General features: G+C 42.0%; 1 protein-coding gene across 1 annotated transcript; it reads right to left on the minus strand.

Moving 5' to 3' along the window:
- Positions 1-495: 495 nt before the first annotated feature.
- Positions 496-14,219, minus strand: LOC149152706 (uncharacterized). Its single transcript, XM_089443573.1, has 3 exons — positions 13,895-14,219; positions 11,651-13,546; positions 496-770 (listed from the first exon to the last, which is right to left on the minus strand). Exons 1-3 carry the CDS (start codon positions 14,217-14,219, stop codon positions 496-498), a joined length of 2,496 nt encoding a protein of 831 aa, XP_089299699.1.
- Between the last annotated feature and the right edge of the window lie 4,329 nt (positions 14,220-18,548).

Here is an 18,548-nt window from a genome sequence, read left to right on the forward strand (position 1 = left end):
ATACAGTGAATAAGCATATTACTCTCCATATGGTGGAAATCCAGTATTTAATGGATACATAGGTCTTGGTTGACCAGATTGCCCAGCTTGATACTGATATGCAGGATCAAATTATTGAGTTCCCATTAGAGAAGAACCAGGTAAAATTCTGGTTGAGGACATGGGTGATAACCATGGGGTAGAAGCAACCCCTGAGTGGGTTCCAGATAATTATTGGTAACCAATTGAGACAGACGATTCACCATATAGGTGCGACTCAGGTGGAGTAAAAAACATCGAAGAAGTGACAACAGACGAATCTGTTGTAGCTGCATCAGATGATACAATCTGAGATGTTAACGGTTGTTCAACCATAGTTACTTGACCCAAAATTTGTCCTAAAGATTCAACGGGTACTTGAAAAGAAGTAGGATCAAATGAAGCAAAGAAATCAGGAGTATTTGGGTAAAGATAAAGCCCAGTTCCAAAGTGAAACAGGGTTCCAGATATGGAATCTTATTCCAATTCCTCCTCTATGGCAATCAAACCTAGTGGAAGAAATTCACTGTCAGGTCCGTAAAATATTTCTGGTGTTGGTGAAATTGAAGTTTCTATAATTATTGATGTTTGAGGGGTAACCAGTAAAGTAACAACTTCCGAATGTTCAACTTCGAAGTCCAGATGTTCCGGTAAATGAACAACAATTTCATTGAGAGGTTCTTGAACAAATTCAGGTTCAGATGTAACTTTTGTTCGAACTGGGGTTATTTCTGGATTAAATTCTGGTTGAACTGATTCAAATTCAGAAGTAATTTCTTATTGAGAAATCTCAATTTGAGGTTCAACTTGTGGTTGAACAACTTCGGTTACTGTTTCACTAGGATCAGTGCTAATGTCCTCAGGTAATTGTGAAACTTCTTCTTCAGCAACATATGTACAAGAAATAGTTGGAGTAACTAGAGTCTCTATAATTACCGAAATAGATGATTTAGGTAACTCAGATGAAGAACAAGGAGTTCTTGATGTACTAGACTCAGTTAAACGAGACAAATTTTCCTGAATTGGTGTCGCTTTGGGAGGCAAAGGCAGTTTTCTCGTTGTTCTCCACGAACAACGGGGTAGGGGTTGATGTTCCTCCATGATTTCTATTTAATTTTATTATCAAAAATAAATAAACAAAAAGGGGTAACTAGGAAAAAGGTTTACCAAGCAACTGTGAATTGAAAAATACCTCCTAGCAAACCAAGAAGTACGAGCAGGAAATATCCCTGAATGCTGTGTTTGGTGTATCACATTTGCAAGGTGGTTGACTAGGTTACTTAAGGATGGATAGCAACCTAGAGTTTTCCTCCCATATATACCCGAAGGTACATGGAGGCCCACTCTATATAAGCGTTTTCTAATGCAAAACCGCATAGTGAGAGCATTCCAATATACTTTACGTATTGTAACACCTCTCTATATACCCGAAGGTACATGGATGAGCTACGATATACTCATGTACGTGGAATGAGGTATCACACTCGGGATGTATTGCAGACAAGTTAGCTACAACTGCTTTGTTTTACGACACCAGAACACGTCTCTAGCCTAGAACCACTAAATGTTTGCATTAATGACAATGCTCCATTAGGTAAATTGATGTTTATTTTAAGTTGATATTGCTTAGGAATTTGCTCTTCAAGTTCACCACGTGATGTATTCTGAAATTCCTAAGAATGCAACTATCATGATAAGCATTCTTTCCATTCAATTTAACAATGAAAATCCTAGCTACTTAGGGATAGAGCAATCAAATTTATTTTGATCAAAGAGAAAAGAGCACAATCTAAATGTAAATTCCCTACACTATTCCTTATCAACACACACAAACTTTTTTAATGCAACATGCATGTATTTATTTTCAATTTTCCTTAATGTGAATGAACAAAGAGGAAATATGCACAATCGATCAAAAAGTCTCTTTTCATAAAAAGGATGATTTTGCGACAATTTCTTTTCAAGGAAAGGAAGACTTTACAACACTTTCGTTTTCGAAGAAATGAGGAATTACGACACTTTCAATGAAAAGACTAATCATTTGCATACATTAATCAATCGGTCTTTCATGAATAAAGATCTGACGACAATTCAATTTTCGAAGGAAAATATGATTTTACGACACTTTCTTTCGCTAAAGATCAATCGATCAAAACCTAACTTTCGACTATAGATTGAAAATGATAAAGTAAACACATAAGAAACATTTACCAATCCTAGTCTAAGTAGGTCCACGTAAGGAGATGAAACACTATTTTCAGAGACAAAACATCATTGACATTCAGAAATCATTCAAACAGGAGAAAATTGACTCAAAAACTTTAATTCCTAGATGGGAAACTGATGCTCAAGGGATCAGCGCAGGCAGCAGTGAGAGACAGTGCACTGAAGCACACTGGGTCTATACGAGAAATGCATTGTAGCGCACTGTGTCCTTCATTGGGCTGCGCTGGTGATAGTAAGAAAATTTGAAGACAATTTGGCATAGTTTTGGCTCAATTTTCAATGACAGAAGATTGAAATTCAATGAACGACCACAAGTACAATATGTAGAAATGTGTTAAGAGGCTGATAAGCTACTAATATGGATGATTTATCTCCAGTATGGTCACCAATTTGTTTTGGGAAGTTTTAGTGTCTACAAATAAATGCTTAAACCCCTAGACTAGTAGCTAAGTCTAGAACAATAGTTAAAAGAGTTCTCTACTTTTCCTATGATCAATAGATTATATAAGAGGCAAAGAAGCCTACCTGTAGCCTTCACTTGCTCCTTATCTCCCTTGACCAATTCTATTTCTCCTCTCTGTACTTAATCTGCTTGAAGAGTACTTACACACAGACAGAAGACAACAACCAATCAAAGCATATGATAATGATCTATTGATTAAACAAAGCATGGAATCAAGTACATGATACACATATGAAAGCATAAATGAATAGCACAAGCATATGGAAAAAGATTTGAACACTTTATTAGTAAAAGGAAGAGTTACAACCCATTGCTTGATTCAGCATCACTCCTCCAGTTCAAACACATCCTCTCCTCATAACAAGAAACACATTTTGACATCATTACAATACTTGAAATCAACTCAAGTCTCATACTAACAACATCTCCCTATAATTCAATAATTTCCAGCCCTTGATCACTGAGATGAGTGGTCTTTTTATAGGTAAATGAAGGAATTTATGCCATAAATGGTGATAATGATTGCCCTCCCAAACTTAGAATTTAGTTCCATGGAGGAAGGAATAAGGGATTAATACTCCTTAACTCCCTTCCTCATCCAAGTACGAGCTCAAAGGAGTAGATAGCCTTGAGAAACTTCTAGAGGCACCCAATGGATAAGGAATATTTCAAACCCTCATGGAAATTCGCTCAAATTCGCCTAGCGCAGGCCAAAGAGGGACCAAGTGTGCTGCATAGCACCCTATCAATGTATGGTTTGCATTGCAGTGCACCCTAATGAAGGTCTGCCCACGCTAATCTTCTTAGAGATAGTTTCTGGATGATTTTGGTCATGAAACTTCTTGGGAAGCTAGGCATTTTGATGGTTGACTTCTTTAGGGCATGTAACAACTGAATTAGGGTTTGATGGGCCCCAATAGTACTGATCTGTAGGTTGGGGTTGATGTGCCCAAATAGATATGTAACAGAAAGGACAGAGTGGGCTGCATGGCATATTAATTTTTTCATGATGGGGTTAGTTATTAACTAAAATTACTCTTAACAGGAAAATTTTTATGGATCGTACTTGACAGTTGCATTATTGGTTACTTATTATGGAAATGACTACTGGTACGGTGGAAAGGACGCGTACAACGTGTGTAAAGACTAAAAAAGCGTCTGCCTACATGTAACTTGCTAACTGTGATTTCATGTGCAACTGCTAATTCTACTTCCACCCCCCGCCCCCTGACCACAAATGGGTCGCGACATGATGTAATTGTTGTCGCAACCTTATTGAAAATTTTGTTATCTTTGAAAGGGATAAAAAAGCATGACTCTAACTAGTTGCTTAACATGACCGAATAACTCTTATTACCTCCTACCTACTTGCGGGCTCGTTTCTGAGACCCTCTTCATCTTGAATTTGTGTTTGATGATTTGTGGAAGGGCTTGAGGCATGCGCCATTTACCCATCCCTACAACATAATTCCATCTAGTTGCACTAATCTTATTGCTCTAGGATCTCTAATTTCCGCAACATTGAATGGGCCTAGCTAGTGCATCTGTAGTTTTCTTAGGAATTCTGGAACATATTGTCATATAGTAGTACATGATCCCCAACTTCGAATTTCTTCTTCTTGATATGTCTATCGTGCCAAGATTTCTGCCTTCTATGCTTCATGGACTGGTGAAACTCAGCCAAGAACCAAGATTCATCAAGTTCCATTAGTTGACTTAGTCTTTCTCTCAATGTCGTATTGTTCGTCATTCTCGTTGCTTCAGATATGAACATGCTTGGTATTATGAACTCTATTGGCACCACTGCTTCCTTTCTGTGTACTAGATGAAACTGTGTTTATTTATGAAGTCTCTTCAACGTTGTTCTGTACGCCCATAGAGTTGCTGGTTCTCTCATCCCAGTCATCCCTGTTGGTTGATATAATCTTTGTTAGAACTTTATCGAAGATTTTGTTGAATCCTTCAATAGTTCCATTGGCTTGTGGATGATATGGACTACTTTTGTTATGCTGAATCATGAAATTCTTCAGAAGAACCTCAATAGTTTCATTTATAAAATGTGTTCCTTGGTCACTTGTGAGACTCTTCGGGCATCCAAATCTCGAGATTATGTTCTCAAAAATAAACCTTGCGGTCGTGTCCACAGTATAGTCTCTGACGAGTGCTGCTTCTACCCATCCGGTGAGGTATTCGGTAGCAGTTACTATGTATCTTTCACGTGAATTCCTTGCTGGTGGTACAATGGGTCCAATGAAATCTATTGCCCATTTCTAGAATATTTTCATGGTGTGAACGAGATTTAGAGGCAGTTCATCCTGTCGGGAAGGTTTCCCAACTCTTTGACAGACATCACAACTTTTAGCATATTCCTTAGAATCTTTGTGAAGAGTTGGCCACCATAGTTGCGCCTACAGTATCTTCATCGCGGTGGATTTTCCTCCCATATGGCCTCCTATGACTCTTGCATGATGTTCCCATAGTATGTGTTCTCTTTCATGCTGAAGTATGCAACATCTCAGTACTTGATCTAAGCCCATTTTGTAGAGGTGTCCTGCGATCAGTTGATAGTCTGCTGCCCTTACTATTACATTCCGTTTTTGTGTTGTTTTATATCCTTCTGGGAAATGACCTATTGTCATTAACGTGGTGATCTCTTCTAGGTGATCTAAGACTACCTCTATTCTGAATAAATCAGCATCGAGCAACCAATCATCCAATACTCCTCCGTTCTCTCCTGTCTCCAGTCGTGACAAGTGGTCTGGCCCCACATTCAGTCTGCCTGGTTTTATGACCACCTCGAAAGTAAATTCTTGGAACAACAATAACCATCGGCATATTCTTCCTTCTAGTACTGGTTTGTTTACTAAGTATTTTAGTGCGGAATGGTCTGTGAAGAATTTGAATGGTGCCCCCAATAAGTAATGCCTGAACTTTTGGAGAGAATAAACCATGGCCAAGGCCTCCCTCTTAGTTGTCGTATAATTCCTTTCTGCAGTTGACAACTTTCTACTGGCATAATACACCGGGTGATCCATATTTCTCTCCCCTGGTTGCACTAAGATTGCTCCTAGTGCTATCCCTGACGCATCAATGTGCACATGAAACATTTTGTTCCAATCTAGATAAATAAGGATTGGGGCGCTTACCAGTTTTTCTTTCAATATATTCAGTGTTGTTTGACAGTCCTCAGTCCAAACGAACTCTTCTGTCCTCTTCAGTAATTTTTCCATTGGGGTTGTGATTGATGCATAATTCCTGATGAAGCACCAGTAATACCCTGTATGGCCTAGATTTGACCTCAGTTGCTTCACGTTGTGCCACGACTCCATGGTTACAATTGCCGCAACCTTCACTGGGTCTATGCATACTCCATCTTTGCAGACGATATGGCCTAATAGTGTTCCAAACGGGACCGCGAAAATACACTTCTTGAGGTTTAAGGAAATTTGCAGTTGTCGACACCTTTCAAACATAACCCTTAGTAAGCTTGTGTGTTTCTTCAATAGGCTATATACTATCTAGTCATCCATGTACACCTCTATTTTGGAGAATTTGGTATCTACAGATAAATACTAATTCCCTAGATAAGTAGCCATATCTAGAACAACAATGTAAATCACTTTAGCCTTTTCCTATAAGCAATAGATAAGACAAAGAAGATGAGAAGACCTACTTGTAGTTTCGCTTTCCTCTTGTCTCCTTTTTATCGATACTGTCTCTCCTTCCTGTACTTAATACGCTTGAGAAGTACCTGTAAACACAAACAGAAGACAAAGAACCGATCAAAGCAAAAGATCTATTGAATACAAGTAAATGGAATCAGATACATTTCACACATATAAGCATCATATGACAATACAAAAATATGGGAGAAAGGTTCAAATACTTTATTGAATAGAAGAAGGGATTACAACCATTGTGTCTGATTCAAATTCGTTCCTCCAGCTTGGATCCCATCCACATCACATCAAAAGCATGAAAAACTTGTAGCATTACAATACTTGCTTCAAAGCCAATTCTCATAGCAACATTATCTCCTTACAATTCAACATAGTCCAGCCCATGAGCGGTCAATTTATAGGGAGATGAAGGAAGTTTTGTCATAAATGGTGGTATTGAATGGCCTTCCATACTTATAATTAGTTCCATGGAGGAAGGGATGAGAGGATAGGATTCATCTTTACTCATTCCTCATCCATTTTTGAGCTCATAGGAGTTGATAAGTGAGGTAACCTTCTAGATGACTCCAAAAGATAAGAATATTCCCCATACCCTATGTGAATTTCACTCAAACTCGCACAGCGCAGGTGAATAAAGGCCTAACTTCTCTGCAGAGCACCCTGGCATGGACTTAATTGATCTGCAGCACACCCTTACATGGGCCTACCTGCGCTGGTCTCTCTAGAGGTCAATTCAGGATGTCTTCATGTCATGAAACTATCTGGGAAGGAGGCATTCAAAAGGGTGACTTGTTTAGGGCATGTAGCAACTGAAATTAGGGTTTGATGAGCCCTGAAACACTGATCTGTATGATGGATTGATGTGCCCAAATGGATCTGTAACAACTGCCCCCTAAAGCATCAAGTCAAAAAAATGCCAATGTCGAATGAAATGCTTTACGATGTGATGAGGAGGTTTCGAAGTGGAAGGTGACCTGCATCAATTACAATACATTTATCATGATATTTTGATTTTTATAGAATCACTGAGGGAAGGCATACCCATGCTTAGCTTATAAAATTTCATTACATGTACATAGGCAGTCGTCTACAGATATAGATCCATGATCGGAATGACCATCAATGTAAAGCCATTGTACATATGATTTAGTACTCCTGAAATCGCAGCCTGAATGGATGAAACTAGATCCAAGGTATTCTATCTCATTCAATCGTTCACTCAAGTACGAGTCTAACCATGTGAATATGTGATCTGAAGTTGAACATGGGAAGACACTGTCTGATTACCAGCCAATGATTTAAGCCGTTAACAGACGTGAGAGAAATCACCGATAATGATAATGATCCTCAAGGTACTGCAGTACATTCTGCATGGTGTGAATAGATGTTTTGATGTCAAAAACCATACAAAGTCTTTCAGTCGAAGGCCATTGATGTCAACCTATTGCCAGAAGTGAGAAACCTACCATTAATGTATGCACGCCTCAAGGTACTGGAAGGGTGTTTCTAAGTCAACTTCTTGGATAATGTGTTGATGTCGACAAGAAGTGACTCATCGTAGGATGGCCTTGATGTATCCCACATCAACAACATGAAACAAGTGTAGTGATTTTAGAGATGGAATTTTACTGACGACACAAATTTCAGGAATGGCGGTCATGAAAATGAAGGCTTATAGTATTGCAAAGGATGAATTTTGATTGGATGACTTCTCTTGAACATGTCGGCAACACTAAAATGAATTGGTAGAATTGACCCAAAACAAAGTGATGGATGGTATGATAGACCAACGCTATGATAACCATCAAGCTGATAACCCAACCCAAATAGTCACAGTGATGGAGTCAAAGTGTCATGTTCAAGAGCGACCTACTACCATAAAGTGGTTTTCCCCTTTTTCCCATTTTCCCCATTCATTGCTGACCAATACTTCTTTATTTTTATATCAAACTTGAGGAGGATAACATATTCTTGTTGTATAATTCCACACTTCGGTTGAATCCATCGCTATATGATATTGTAACAAGTCTAGCAAAGGTGAAACTCGGTCTTGTCTAGATGGACAAGTTTGTTGCTATTTGATGTTTTAACGAGTTTAGCGACAAAGATAACTCGGTCCTTTTCATGTTTAGAGAGTTTGAAAAGGGACAAAAAGGAAACTCCACAAGTTCTTTTTCGTAAATTAATCTCTCAAGCCTGAAAAAGCGTAAAACAATACGAGATAGATGTTTTTTCCAATCCGTTAACGAGCTGAAAAGGACAAGCGCTCGACAATCTTTTCATGTTTAGAGAGTCTGAAAAGAGCTTAAAGAGGACTCCAAGGTGGTTCCTTTTTCATTTTTAACAAAGCTCGAAAAAGAGATAAAAGTATTCTCTATGGTCAAAGGTACAATTTACAATTGAGCACGTCGAATTTTGTAAGTCAACTATAAAACCTGCACAAAACACCACCAAATGGATTAAAAATACATGTTTCATAGGAAAAAATAGGAAAATACTAATGTTTACTCAATTAATGAACATGAAATAAACATAAAACAAGTTTTTACCATGACATTTTACCATTTGGAACTTACCATTCAGTTTTGTGCTCTGGACTAGTTTTTTACCTTGAACTTCATCAGCTGATTGCGAGAGGTTCTATGGACCATTTCTCGTGCCGTCTGGACCAGGTAGGAGATCTACCCCTCTTATTTACTTTCAGGTCATTCTTTTGTCATTTCATGTAATTTTTAGGGTCTTTTGGGGCCTTTGGGGTTTCATTTTCTCGCCCTGGGATCAACACAAGCTTTCACATCAAAAAATGCTCTGAAGAGCACCCAGATAGAAGGTTGCCTACTCTACAGCACACTGTCTCTGTGCCTGGGATGCACTGGGAGAGTTTCCCAAGTTTGATTTAGTTGTTTGCTCCAAAATTTGACCTGTTTTTTTTACATGGAAAGGATCCTAACTAAGCTTATGACTATGCTTCAGGCTTTCATCGAATCAGAATGTCGATTACATGGTGAGAAAGAGAGCATGAAGAAAAAGACATGGTTGCCCTAAACAATCGGGTACAGTTGAGGCCCTAAAAAACTGTGGGTTACTCAAATACTTTAAGTTGTTTGGAATGAGGCAAAAAATAGAACTATTGCAGTTCCTTGTTCATGCATGGGATCTGATAGATCAAAAATTTCACATAAGGGACAAGATGGTCCCTATTACCATTGATGATATTTACTTTCTTACAAGACACTCGAGGGGAGGTGCCCCCATCTCAGTTTGTGGATTTTCCCGTGGAGGTGAATCAGGGAGAGATTACATTTGACAGTTTTGTCGGCCAGGTACACAACCTAGCAAGGATGGGAAAATAAACATCAAGGATGTAGGTGATTTTCCTTTGAGAATGATCCTCTTCACAATCGCAAAATTGGCTGGCAGTGTGACACTACATTTGGCAAACAAATCATATATGCAATATGCACTTGAGTGTCTAGAGCCAAAGGTATTCAACTGGTGCGAGGCCGTGCTTTCTTCACTAAAAGAACAACTGACCAAGGTAAAAAGTGGTAAGACGAAGAATTTATGCTATGGTTCGATCTTAATTGCTTTTACCTTAGAGAGAATCCCATTGATGCAACCACAACATGTATCACTGGGTGTAGCTGGTCCTAGAGATCCACGTATGCAGAGGTGGGTCGAATTGATGGCTCAACATGCGGGTCAGTCAACAATCATTTTTTCCATTGCATTATTTAGTTGGCTCGATCAACAACATCTCATCATCGAGGAGCATCCATACTCAGGGATGGATTTCCGCGGAGATCCAGATTTGATTCTACCGGTTGGAGCACAAAGGGGTGATATAGGTAAATTGTTTGACCAAAGTGTTTTTTTATTTTTCAAGTTTCTACATGTTTTTTGTGTTTTTAATGTTTCCAAGACTAAACTAAAATCATTCTCTTGCATGCATATGTGGGTACTGTTCTACCTGTGGGGCACCAACAAGGTGCAGGTGGGCCAGCACGGAGAAACATTGGGAGAGTAGTTCTCCAAGACTTAGATTTGGCTGAGACCTTGGCAGAGTTGCAGGATCACATAGAGGGATTAACCATTGGTATTCCAGATGTCTGGATCAAGGAGTTACCTATGAGGCTGCAACACCACACTATTGGTGTTCATAGCCGCTAGATGAGGCTTTTGTGCATGATAGCATAGGTTGTGACCTATTATTATGAGCACCACTAGATCTACTTAGGATGTTTTTTGCATGCATTTTGAGTTTTTGGGTCAGATGACCAAATTTGTCTTGGACACAAATTTTGTAAAAGATTTTAAAACACCTATCTATTTTACTTTCAAAGTTTTCTATGGTTATGTGCAATCCTATTCAACTGATGATGTGAATTGAAAATATTACTTTTACATGTGTCACAAATGTCTATTTAACACATAATTCGCTAGAGAATCAATTAATTTGTTAAAATTTCTGGAAATATGTTTTTTTTTTTTTTTTTTTTTTTTCCGGGGAAAATAGAGTTCGTAATTTCTATTAAAAAGTTGTTAATAGATATTACATGTTGTAGATGCCGAGGCATATGCTGTAGAGTGGCCAGAGCCACGTTACAAAGAAGTAAGCAAGATATAAATATCCAGAGAGTGACCAGGTGAATACATGAAGCTGTATGTCACCAGAAGATACAGAAACCCCAAAATTCTCAAAATATAAAGCCCAAGGCCATACAGGAATATGTACATCCATATGTCCATACAAAATATATACCCGATTAACTAGTTGCTGCTATACAAAAAGTAGCTCCCAAGTAGCAGTTGCAAAAAAACTAATAAGGGGGAGGACCCCCCATCAGCAGGCCGTCGATGTAGGGACGATGATAGAACCTGTGGATCCCAGCTGGTGTGTGTTCTTCGATCAGCCAGTCTCCTAGAGGCCGATCCGCCGCCTCTTTCGAAAGCTGGTCAGCAATCGCATTTCTTTCCCTGTAGATATGAGAAACAGTGATCTGGTCAAAATGTGTTTTTAGAAAAACAATTTCTTCCAAGATATGTTTCAAAGAATATGCATGACAGATAGTTTTATTGTTTGTCCAATCAATCACAATCTTTGAGTCCCCAAAAATTTGAATTTGTCTGCAATGTTTAGTATGGGCAAAATAAAGAAGGTGTCTCAAAGTGATAAGTTCCGCAAAATTATTTGAGCCCGAACCCAGACCCAGTCTTAGGTGAAAAAAATGAGTATCCGATAGGAAAAAAACAATCCCCCCACCACATCCTTGTGGCGGCGCTGCCCCGTCAAAATATGCCCAAGGCATATCCTTATTTATGATTTCAGGCTGAATAATTCTAGGTCGGGTAGGTTTGCTCTCAAAAGGTATTTCATTGTAGGCAGCACAAATGGATGCCGAGAGTAACTGTTTGTTGATTCTATAGTTCTCAAAAATGTAAGCGTTCTTGCTCCGCCAGATGAAACTCGATATCACTGCTGGGAGATTTAAGGCCTTTTCTGTGGCAACCGCTTCCCACCAATTTGTCCAGGCAGTCGGTATGTCCTCGCCCTGCCAATTCTTTCTGATATTCAGTGCCTGTGTGACCTGTTGCCAGATTTCTTTTGTTGTCTCGCAGTGGAGGAACAGGTGGATCGACGATTCTTCATTTCTTTGGCAAAGTACGCACCAAGATGGTCCTGCTATGGCCCGCTTCTTGAGGGCATCCCCTGTAGGTAATTTATTTGCGATTATGTTCCACAGGAGAAGCCTGTTTCTGGGCTGCACTTGGAGCTTCCACACCACTTTCCACCAGCCTAGCAGGCTTGTAGGTTTTCTGTCTTCCATAAGCCTGATATAACCCAGATTGGGTGAGTATGTCCCAGATTTAGCAGGGGCCCATATAAGCTGATCTTCATCCTCCCGAAGTTTGATATGGGTTTCAATAAGAGCTCGTATGTATCCATTCCACTGTTCTGTCCAAGCCTCCGGGAACTGTCCGAGCCCAACATTAATCCAAGCTTGTGAAAATATAGTGGAGCGCTCCCGATCGCCGATCTGTGCTAAATATTTGATGCCCCTGTGATTGAGGTGATGGATCAGATCTCTGGGCAGTATGTGAGCATTCCCCGAACTAGGCCAAGGGTCAAGTCCAATACGAATCTGAGCCCCATCACCCACCCTCCAGAGTAGATTATCTCTAATAAGGGGCATCGCCTTGAGAGTGGCACGCCAGATCGCTGAAATACCTTGTTGATTCCAAGAAGGTCTGCGAAGCCATTCCGTGAAGCAGGATGGCCATATGTATTTGTGATGAATAATCTTAGCCCATAGACTGTCCATCTTGGTGAGGGCCCAGCCCTGTTTGGCCGTGAGAGCAAGTGCAAATTCCTGTAGGGACTTGATACCCCATCCACCCCATTTCTTTGGCAGTGCAATTGTGGTCCATCTGGTCCAAGCAAAAATCCTTCCTTTTTTGTTTCCATTCCAGAGAAAACGGGAGCAGATTTGTTGAATCCTGTTCAAAATGCCTTTAGGGATCCATGTCAGAGACATCCAATAAACAGGGGTGGCCTCCAGGACTGTCTTGATCAGTAGGAGTCTGCCTGCTTTAGACAATAGCCGATGCTGCCAACCTGTTATCCTCCTTTCAATTTTGTTTATAAGCCAATACCAGTGAGTAATTTTATACCCATCCGGCTTCAGTCTAAATCCCAGATATTTGATTCCATCCATCAACTGGCATTCTATGAAAGGGAAAAACTGTCCAGCTAGTAGAGCTTCCTGCTGTGAGCAATGCATCATGGACCTGGTGGATTTCTGCTCGTTTATTTCCATGCCCGTGGCTTTACAAAAGAGGAGCAGAATGTCATTAAGGGCGACGGTGTCCCTGATACTGCCATTCAGGAAGATTAATATATCATCCACGAACAATAGGTGGGTTAGGACAAACTGCTCCGTAATTTTGAGACCACTTATGTCTCCCGTCCTTCTAGCTTCAGCTATAAGCCTGCTCAATCCTTCCATAACAATGAGAAAAAGTAATGGGGATAGAGGGCAGCCTTGCCTTATCCCCCTGGAGATATGAAATCGTTCCGAAGCCGCACCATTGATGAGTATAGCAAATGATACCGAAGTAACACAGCCCATGATCCAATTGATGAGAATATGAGGGAAACCTAGATGTGTAAGTATCATCTTCAAATATAACCAATTTACTTTGTCAAATGCCTTGGCAAGGTCAATTTTTAGGGAGATGCCTTTCAGGTTCTTTAGCTTGATAGAGTGTAAAGCTTCTTGGGCAGTGCCAATAGCCTCTTGAATATGTCGGTTCCTGAGGAAGGCAAATTGCTCTGCCGAGATATGCGAGGTTAGGATTGGCTTTATACGGTTGGCAATGATTTTGGCTATGATTTTATAGAGACAGTTGCAGAGGGATATGGGCCGAAAGTCATTGAAGGATGTGGGCTCGTCAGATTTGGGGATCAAGGCTATAAAGGTCTGGTTCATGGGTGGGTGAATGTGACCCGTGATCCTGCTCTCCTCCACCACCGCCAATAGGTCCTCCTTCATCATCTCATAGAAGGCCAGGTAGAATTCCACAGACCATCCGTCTGGTCCCGGGCTCTTGTCCTTTTTGAACCACTTAAGCGTGCTTTCAAGCTCTTGTTCACTGACTGGTTGGCAGAGATCCTCAATGTCCTCCTGTGCCACGAACCTTGGAAACTTACCAGCAAGTCTGATAATCTCTGGAAGGTTTACAGAATTTGGGGCCGTATAGAGTCCCTTGAAATGAGTGATCCCCAATCTAGCCAACTGTTGATGAGTGGTTGCCCAACCATCAGGCTCCATTGGAAGCTGCCATATAGTGTTAGCGGCCTTTCTGCCATTGGCAATATTATGAAAAAAATTTGTATTGTTGTCCCCTGCTTTAAGCCAGATGGCTCGGCTCTTCAGGCGCCAGAGTTATTCCCTTTCCATTAAGATCTTCGATTTTTCCTCAATCAGTTGGCAGAGTTCAGCTTTTGTTTCATCCGATCGATAACCTGTTCCCCATTCGTCTGTTAATTGGCCTATTCTATCTTCCTTATCCTTCAGGTTCTGTTCCTCTCTGCTTCGCTTCAGACGAGCCCAGGTTTCTGACATTTTGTTGAGCTTTTTAAGCCTGTCACAGAAGTCCGAAGCTTTCCTCCCTTCTCTCAACTGGGGCTGTGAGGCCCAGAAATCCGATACCAACTTGATGTATTCTGGGTCTTGAAGATGGCCAGCAAAAAATTTGTAGGGGGAGCGCGGCTTTGGCGAGTTGCCACTGATCTGAAGAAGGATAGGGTGATGATCAGACAGACCCCCGTTGTTGACCCACTGTCTATATAATGGGAATTTCTGTATCAGCGCCTCATGCATCATGTACCTGTCCAGCCTCCTTCCAAGAGCAGCCTCTCCCGTACGCTGATTGTGCCAAGTAGGAAGTTTTTTATTCATGGGGATGTCCACAAGATGCTGGCCATCGAGGAGCATGGACATTTGTTCCGCGATAGGATCCCCTTGTGAAGATATCCCCCATGTCTCCCCAGATCCCAACGAGAAATTAAAATCACCCCCGATAATGGTGCTCTGTGTAATATGTCCTTCAGATAGAAAATTTTGCCAAAAGTCGAGCCTGTTTTGATTGGGTCCATAGATGTTGAGAATTCTGATGGGAAGGCCCAATTCACCCAAAGCGATGTCCATACCAAGGAAACCTCTCCCTCCCCATACCGAAAGAGGTCTGTGTATTTTAGGATTGATACCAATGAGTAGTCCACCAGATCTACCACAGGCATCCAACCCATGCAGGAACCATCCAGGGAGAAAAGAGTGTAGGCAACGAACTGCAAGTTCAGAGGAGCATAGTGTTTCCTGAAGAAAAATGATATCACATCTGGATTCAAGTACCAGTCTCTTGAGAGCCAATCGTTTTTTAGGGCTGGCTAAACCCCTGCAGTTGAAGGAGAGACAAATCATGGGGTCACCCAGTTCTGGGGCTCATTCGCTCTAAGTGCCCTTTCAATAGTGATCTGTCGACCCGCAGCCACATCAGCCACCGCAGATAATTTTGCAGAAGAAATTTGGGATGGCCGACCTCGCTTTTGTTTCCGATGCCGACCTGGGGAGGATCCCAGTCCTAAAATTTTAGGCCGAGTTCTGGATCTCAAATGATAATGGTGCCCACCAGATACCATCGGGGAGGGAGGGGAATCCGGGAGACCAGTCTCCGGGATATAGGAAGGGGGGGTAGTTGAGAAAGTAGGGAGGGGGGGATCAATGGGGCAATGGATGGATGGTAAGGAGACACTCTCAGAAAAGGAAGTTCTGAATGCATGGTGCATAATGGATTGCAATTCATTCGAAATAGATGGTTGACAAGTAGGAATGGAGTTATCACCTGAATGTGAAGATGCCGTCTCCATCGGCTTTGCTGCGGCTTCAGCAGTCTTGGATCTGGTACGCGGCGGCTCAGTTGAAGGCACAGCAAATTTCCTGGATGATCTCTTTTTCCCCCCTTCGCTCGGCCCCTTGGTTGTCGTCTCCTGCTGTCTCGGATCACCCTCCGCATTATTGACATCTGCCATTGGAGTAACAGGAGGTTGTTTTCTGGGACCATGCATGCTCTCCTTGACCCCCCCTGTAACCAATGGGCAGTCCTTATAGAGATGACCAGTGTTGTGGCATCTGCGGCAACGGAAGGGAACACCTTCGTAGTCCAGTATCTGCTTCCTGGTGACATGGTTATGATAGATTTCTATAATCTCCTCCAGACTCGGTCTAGTATCCATATGAACCAAAATGCGAGCCATGGAGCGTTTACCAGACTTCTTGTATGAGCGATCATGCTCCAGGTAGGTGCCTAGGGCGTCACCAATTTTCTTGAAAGCGTATGGACACCAGAATTGCCATGGCAAGCCTGGTAAGCGCACCCAGATAGGGCCAGCCCCAAGTTGTTTGCGCTCAGGATCAAATAAGGGATCCCAGCGTTTAAGGAATACCGGCATAAGCTCAATGTGCCAATATTTGCCCAGAATCCATTCAGCGAATTGATGGTGGCAGAAGTGCAGGGCGAACCATCCTCTGGTAAGAACCATCACCTCGGGTAATTCTTTAAGCAGCGGTCCCCATATCTCCTCCACCCACGCCTTAAGTCTCTCCGCCGTATAATTTCGTCCTCGAACACGACCAACAAGAACCTTACCCGCGGCATCCATAATGTCCGGCAGCGGAGCTTCAGGCCCAAAATTTACTTTGAAACCAGAATAATTAGCTTTAAGGCATCTTCCTTTAGTAACCTTCTCCGAGCGATTACCCAAGAGGGATTCTCTGAGTAAATTGCGACACGGGTCCGAGGAGCTTTGTTGAGCAGAATGTACCGACTGAACAGGGAATGGCGGGGTAAAGCATCCAGAACGAATAGGGGTGCGAGGGGCCGAGGAAACGGTACCCTGTAGGTTCGGGCCGGAAGTAGGGGGGGTATACGCTGATTCAGCGGCATAAATGAGACCGAGAGGGAGTGAGAGCTAGATGGAGGGGGAGGGGACGGGGGCGGAGGGAGGGGAGGTCGCAATGGTTGATGGAGAGGAGCGTCCAGAGATGGCGACGCAGGGAAACATGAACCCAAGAGCTGAAGAGTCGCCGGAGAGAGGGGTGGGCTATCAAGTGCGGCGCCCGGGGTAGGATATTCCGGCCTTTTGCCTTTCCCAGTAGGCAGCTGGTGCTGAGGCCGTGAGGAAGTGCCAGCCGTTACCCCAAGAGCAACGCTACGCGGAATCATCAACGGTCTGGTGGTGTGAGCCCAAATTTCTTGGTTGGGTATGGGGTCCTTCCCATAATCTAACAGGTCCTCCTCAACCATGTTAACTGTCGGTGGGAGCACAGAAGGGTTCGAGCCCGGATCCGTCGGATGCGGGAAACGGAGGTCAGCGCTGGGTGGTTCGAAACCGGGACGGCGGCAACAAATAACGGAGGTCAGCGTCAGGTGTTGGCGAGCAGGGAGGAAACCACAGGGGAGAAGGCAGACGCCAAGAAACCAAACCGCAAAGCACAAGTAAAAGTAAACTGACGAGCGGCAAGTGGTCAGCCCTGCCCTATGGCAGTGGCCCCATCTGTAAAACCTTGGAGGGCCCAGCTAACCGCATCCATTGTCGACTAGCGCGCCAGCTGAAAGAGGCCTGTAGTTCCCGCACTAGGGTTCCGCCATCCTCTGGAAATATGTTGATATTGAATGTATTCAAAATACCTTTCCAAAATACGATCTCTAAGGAACATAAGAAGAATTGTTGGGTTTCGGACAATATAAACGTTTGTTAGTTGTAGTACAACAAGTTGTGAGTCTATCCTAATGATGGTTCGGCAAATGCCAAGTGAAATGGCATCAGAGAGAAGTTTGATCAACACGCTATACTCAATGATGTTGTTTGTCGATCGACCGATACAAATCCCTTGAAAACTCACTAACTCAACACTTGGAGCGAAAATGGCCCATGCTGCAGAAGATAGATTCTGCGTACTACAAAATAGCACCATCGGTGTAATCAACAAATGGTTCCGAAGATTATGACATCTACAACAAATGCAAATCGGATTACTAACTAGATAAAAAACCCTAAGAGACACACACTGACACACACACATGAAATGAAAGCATATATATAGTGAGTTTTACTACACTTAATCAAGCATAGTAACATTTCAGGTACAATCCATTTTGGGGCTTTAGTAATGGAATCCCATCATAATATACTAACTCATAGGTACCTTTTGCCAAAACATGCTTGACAATATAAGGACCCATCCACATTGGTTCAAATTTCCTTGCTCCAAGTTTATCAGCTTCCTTATTGTAAAGCAAGACTAGGTCTCCTTCTGAGAAGATACGAGGCTTGACATTTCTATCATATTGCACCTTGATTCGTTTCTTATGCGCTTTGTTAGCCAATGCGGCATCATGACGGGTTTCATCCAAATGGATTAATTCCAAGAAATGCACTTCTTTGTCAGAAGTGTCGGGTAACAAGTCAATCACAAGTTTGAGAGATGAAATTTCACATTGTATTGGTAAAACTGCTTCTAAACTGTACACCAACTGAAAGGTTCTGAATCCAATTTCTTTTCTCACCGAGGTTCGATATGCCCACAAGGCAGAGTATA

Source organism: Pinus tabuliformis, chromosome 9 (genome assembly GCF_031772625.1).
Source record: "Pinus tabuliformis cultivar Carrire ecotype Pingquan chromosome 9, CPIR1, whole genome shotgun sequence".
Taxonomy (NCBI): Eukaryota; Viridiplantae; Streptophyta; class Pinopsida; order Pinales; family Pinaceae; genus Pinus; species Pinus tabuliformis.

What these genes read in the sequence shown, in the direction of transcription:
- LOC149152706 (XM_089443573.1), bottom strand. Translation starts at nt 14,219, where the DNA reads ATGGAGCCTGATGGTTGGGCAACCACTCATCAACAGTTGGCTAGATTG. An exon ending in GGAGGAGAGCAGGATCACGG is followed by an intron (nt 13,547 to 13,894) that starts GTCACATTCACC and finishes TTACACATCTAG; the next exon opens with GTTTCCCTCATATTCTCATC. An exon ending in AGCGCCGCCACAAGGATGTG is followed by an intron (nt 771 to 11,650) that starts GTGGGGGGATTG and finishes AATTTGAATCAG; the next exon opens with TTCAACCAGAATTTAATCCA.